A 5245-nucleotide genomic window follows, 5' to 3' on the forward strand; every position below is an offset into this window, starting at 1 on the left:
AGGGCAAACAGCCTAGCATTTCCTGGTTTCTCCAGTTCTTGTCACGCCCGCCTGCATTCGCGAGGGGTACCCTCAAAGGCAGCTGTAACGCATGCACTAGCGTCACGCGCGCTGCGATAGTTTATAATTTTGCACACCTCCTACAAGCGTAGCAACGCGACTGCTTTCCGAATTTCTTAGTGTGGACAAAAATACTGTTGTCACTTACCAGCCAGTTCTTCTATATCGCCAGGATAATAATCTTCATCACCGCCATCCGGAGCGTCTTTGTCCCGCCAGTAGACCAACTTGTTTTTCGCCAAGTCCTTTGTAGATTTAGGGCAATAATCTTTAATTAGGCTGACTGGCACGACGGCCTTTTCACCGTCTTTATACAGCACGTATGCGAGCAACGGCTCCATAATAAAAAATATTTTCGTAGGCTAACAAAGCAGCGCAGCTAGGGACTCCAAAAATTGCACCTAATACCTAACACAGCTACGATGGCTAGAAGCTTTGGATACTTTTGGCTTGTTATGGCCATGCTTTGAAAAGGCAATTTTTTCTAGCGCGCACGCGGAGCATATTTTAATGAATACTTATAAACTTTACAGTTCTTTTTTGGGTAGAACAAAGCCGACTGCAGGTACCCAGTGGACTTCAAATTGCTACAGTGTTTTGCACAGCGCATTTCGCGGTTGTATCCGGAGGGCGAAAGTCAAGACAATCATGACTTCAAGAGTCAAGACCGGTCAAGACCGATAGAGCAGTGGTCACTTTGTTGTCACCTTTTGCTGCTATTTTGTTCAATTTCTCCCATTAAAGTTTGGTATTTTTTGCCTGTCTGTTTCATTTAGTTTTTGTTAGACTACTATGGATGGGGATGTGACCAAGAAACGACGGAAGCGTTATTTCTACAAAGACGAACCGTTTGTTGTCCCGAAGACCACACTTTACAGGAAGCAGCAAGAAGTGCGGCTTCGCGCTCAGCATTGTGCCTCATCGACGTCAGCTGCCTCAGCTGCCAACGACGGAAATGTCAACGGCGGAGGCGTTGTGGGCGATTTGCTGAATCTTTCAAGTGGCGAGCAACCAGCAGCAGAACAAGCGGCGCAGCCAGCCTCGCCTACTTTGAGTGCCCACGATGAGCAGGCAGGCGGCAGCTCGTATGCCGATGACGAAGATTTGTTCCGAACAGACGACTTTGACCGGCTTGGCGAAACACCCGAAGACAGCAGTTCTATGTCGGGAGAAACCGAAAACGACGACGGCGAACGCGATTTTCTGGCATCGGACTTTGTCGAGCTTGAGGCAGCAATACTTCCGGGCTCCACAACGACAAAGGCAGCCGCGATAATAATGATAATGGCGTTTGTCGTCACTCATGGCCTCACTTGGGAGGCCCTGAATGATCTGCTGCGCCTCATAGATGGTCTGTTTGGCTTTAAAGGTGATGTACTTCCTCGGTCAAAGTTTGTGTTCCGAAAGCTTTGGTCGTCGCGCAAGGAAAGGCTGGTGAAGCGGTTTTTTTATTGTGACACCTGTGGCAGTGTGCTTGTGTCAGTGCCCGGAATGTCATCAATGAGGTGCCCGGACTGCGAGGTTAGCACGGAACTTTGTGTTCTAAAAGCTCGGGGACATTTTTTCATCATTTTAGGTATGAAAGAACAGATGAAATGTTTGCTTGCAAAATCAAAGGCTGCATTGTTTGAAAGACTTGTGAACTTAAAGGCAGTCATTCAGCAAGGAGGAGCCGCACTGTTGCAGGACATCACAAGTGGATCTATGGCCGAGGAGTTGAGGAAGAGCGGCAAAATTGGCTCGATGGATCTTACCATCACTATCAACACAGAAGGAAGCCCCGTATTCAAGTCATCGTCATCATCTGTGTGGCCAATCCAGTTTTTGATTAACGAGCTGCCACCTTGCGACAGGCTAAAGAACTGCTTGATAGGTGGGCTGTGGTTCGGCCAGCACCCGTACATGAGAACCTTCTTAACCAAATTTGTTGAAGAGATCAATCAGTTTGGCAAGATCACTTGGAAGGCAGGTCATACAGTGCTGTCATCAGGGCTGTACGCACTGTGCTGCTGCGTGGATGCGCCAGCCCGAGCATCTGTGATCAACATGGTCCAGTTTAATGGTCTCTTCGGCTGCCCTTGGTGCTACAATTGTGCCGAGTTTCACGAAGGTATGGTTGATCAAATTTGTCATTGCATCTGGCTGAACACTTGTGCATGTATGTTAACTTAGTGGATATGCTTAATAATTTCATATCTTAATTTTGAACAGCTTGTATTATGCGCTGAAATGCATTTAGGGTGTTCTGTCTGAGCTAGCTATGACCAAAAAATGGATAAGTTGAAGCGGTGTTCAAATACTGCTAAGGAAAAACGTTGCATTTGCAGCGGTCAGTTTGTATCAAAGTTGTCAGTGCACTTTATGAAAGCTCTGGCTGCTGCAAAATTTGCCATTAGAAACATGTGATATAGATGATGTGCCACACTTATCCGTGGCAGCAGATATGAGGTGGAAAGTATTGAAGGCGGGCCTAAAATTCCCCATCTAGACACATCATGCGAATGTCACGTGAGAGACTTATACCCAGCAAGAGTACTGTCATAAGCAAAAGTAAGGGCTTTCAGTCTCCATTCCAAACCAAGCTGCACTGTATACATGTGGGTGCTACCTGACGAAGTGCTCCTAGTGTCAAGATTGGCACACTGCGACGTTTTCAACAATATGAGCGTTTCGTCAGGCAGTGCCAGCATGCAGCGTGGAATATGGTTCGCACCATGGACAGTTGGATCGATTACTTTTGCTCATAATAGTTTAGTGCATAAAACATATGCAGGCATTGCTTAATTCCTGTAGATTCTGCTTTCTGCAGGCAAATAATCGAGCATGCACACTATTTCTCTCCTTTCAACAGGGGCCCAAAGGTACATGAGTGTTACAGTCGGTGAGGAGCGGACCCCAGGGGAGATGTCGAAAGACATGGAGTTTGCGGAGATCAAAGATGCTGTGAATGGGCTTAAAGGGCAGTCACCACTGAATCACCTGAAACACTTTAACATTGTGTTTGGCCACACAGTGGAGTATATGCATTGTGTGCACATTGGGGTCACGAAATGCCTTACTGACCAGTGGTTTGATTCAGCAAACTCTCAGCAACCGTTCTACATTGGTAAGTAGCGGAGAAAGTAAAAAGGCTACACTTCTACACATCAAAGCACTAAGTAACCTTAAAAATTTTTCTATTACTCTGTACTACATTGCTGAAGGGTACATTGACCTAAATTAAGCATAGGAAAAAAGAGATAACAAAGGTTGTTGCTGGCTGGTACTCCTTAACCCTTTCCGTCATACCTCGGGCATCACCCGACAGTGGAGAAGTGTGCGTGTGGTTGGTATAGTCCGGCATGGCTCGGCACAGGGCTTTAAATAAATGTTTATAACCAAGTCATGATGTGGCACTCCCTTTCATTGCGAGGAGCTGGAAAGACCAAAAGAATGCTGACCATTGCAGGAGTCAGTGGGGAAGCTATACCTGACCAGAAAGGGTTAATTAACTGTTGCCGTTTAGTTCAGCTGCTGACATGATGGAGCTTAGCTTTGATGTTCAAGTTGCAGTGCTCATTCAGCTGGCTCCTCAAACAAGGTGTGGTCCTATGTCCTGCTATCAAAATTAGACATGAAAAATAACTAACTTACGAAAAAGCACTAAGGGACTTATGAGCATGAGGAGGTTCATAGTTTCACAAACATAAGAAAGAACAGTCTGCCATGCTTGAGTGCTCAGAAAGTTGGGAAAGCTGCATTTGTGCAGCTCGAAAAAAGGAACCTGGATATGATTTGCATGACAGCCACGCAGTGCCACTGAACGCCAGTAGGGGCTCATATTATTTGCATTGGTTGTAAGCAATCACCAACAGCTTGCAGAATGCAATTTTGGCAAAAATTTCAATTTCTTAGCATCTTCTTTATATCACTTGAAGTTTAACGCTGCACCTTCTAATTTAAACATTTCAGGCTGCATGCAAAAACAGCAGTGCAATTAATTTCTCTATCTGATATTGCATTCCATAAACATCAAAATTGGCTTTTGAGGAAAGGCAATGGCGCAGAAACTATGGGAGTGAAAGAAAGGAAGAAAGAGGGCTCCTAGTGTAGGGCTGGGGAATAATTTCGACCACCTGGGGATCTTTAACGTGCACTGATGTCGCACAACACACGGGCGCGTTTTTGCATTTCACCTCCATCGATGCGAAACGTGGCCGCCGTGGTTGGATTCGAACATGGGAACTCCGGCTCAGTAGCCGAGCACCCTAACCACTGAGACACCACGGCGGGTCTCCATAAACTTATGACAGTGGATCCAGAAAAAAATCATTTATAGAGCTTGAATTATGAGTCAAAACAAAGTGGTGTCATAATTTTCACCTTGGAATTGTGAGCTGTGCGACATAACATCTTGGTATGTTGTGCCATGCTGGAACGTAACCTAATCCAAAGCCTTTCACGTTGGTTCACTTACGTTCTAATTCTGCATCCCAGCAGCCAGTGCCATCTTCTCAGCCAGTTTGTGTGAATTTGTCTGCAGCATGTGAAGACAAAGGCAGAGATTGTTTGTTCTGTTACCCCTCTCAATGTTTTTTATGCAACGCAAGTGCCTGTCGTCATTTCAATGCCCTTTTTTTTACAAGATGTCCTGCTGCTATGTTGAGATTTAATGCTTAAAAGGGCCCACAAAATTTGTGCATGCAGCTTCAGCTGCTATGGTTAGAAAGGTGCTTTTTAGACTAGAACAGTAAACAGTGATAAGCCATTGCTCTTGTTACGTGCACACCAGCGCCAAGTGCACAACATTTTTATTTGTGCAGGGCGCCCCGTAACCATGGCCAAAGTGGACAGAAGGCTGCTGGCAATAAAGCCACCTCATTCATTCACCCGTCTGCCACGTTCGCTCAAGGACAAGTGCCACTGGAAAGCCAGCGAATGGCGGCATTGGTTGCTTTTTTATGCCCTGCCCTGCTGCTTGGGCATACTACCTCAGCGCTACCTGAACCACTTTGCATTGCTGGTTGAAGCCATATTCACCCTACTGCTGGAAGAGCTGACATTGCAGCAAATAAATCATGCAGATGAGGCCCAGCTGTATAATGCAGTATTAGAAGCTAGGCACCAAAAGTACTTATTGGTAGTTCAGGGAAAAAATGTGGCATCTCAAAGCAAGGAGAGCCTTGTGCTTATGGTCTGCAGGTGT

General features: G+C 45.9%; 1 protein-coding gene across 1 annotated transcript; it reads left to right on the forward strand.

Annotated features, from left to right (window-relative positions):
- The first annotated feature begins 852 nt into the window (after positions 1 to 852).
- Positions 853 to 4589, forward strand: LOC144121725 (uncharacterized). The gene is made up of 3 exons (XM_077655090.1): positions 853 to 2170; positions 2912 to 3166; positions 4537 to 4589. Exons 1-3 carry the CDS (start codon positions 853 to 855, stop codon positions 4587 to 4589), a joined length of 1626 nt encoding a protein of 541 aa, XP_077511216.1.
- Positions 4590 to 5245: the final 656 nt, after the last annotated feature.

Source organism: Amblyomma americanum, chromosome 1 (genome assembly GCF_052857255.1).
Source record: "Amblyomma americanum isolate KBUSLIRL-KWMA chromosome 1, ASM5285725v1, whole genome shotgun sequence".
NCBI classification, from domain to species: Eukaryota; Metazoa; Arthropoda; class Arachnida; order Ixodida; family Ixodidae; genus Amblyomma; species Amblyomma americanum.

Coding starts and splice junctions, on each gene's coding strand:
- LOC144121725 (XM_077655090.1), top strand. CDS start 853: ATGGATGGGGATGTGACCAAGAAACGACGGAAGCGTTATTTCTACAAA. Junction 2,171..2,911: donor TTGTGCCGAGTTTCACGAAG/GTATGGTTGATC, acceptor TCCTTTCAACAG/GGGCCCAAAGGTACATGAGT. Junction 3,167..4,536: donor TCAGCAACCGTTCTACATTG/GTAAGTAGCGGA, acceptor TCTGCATCCCAG/CAGCCAGTGCCATCTTCTCA.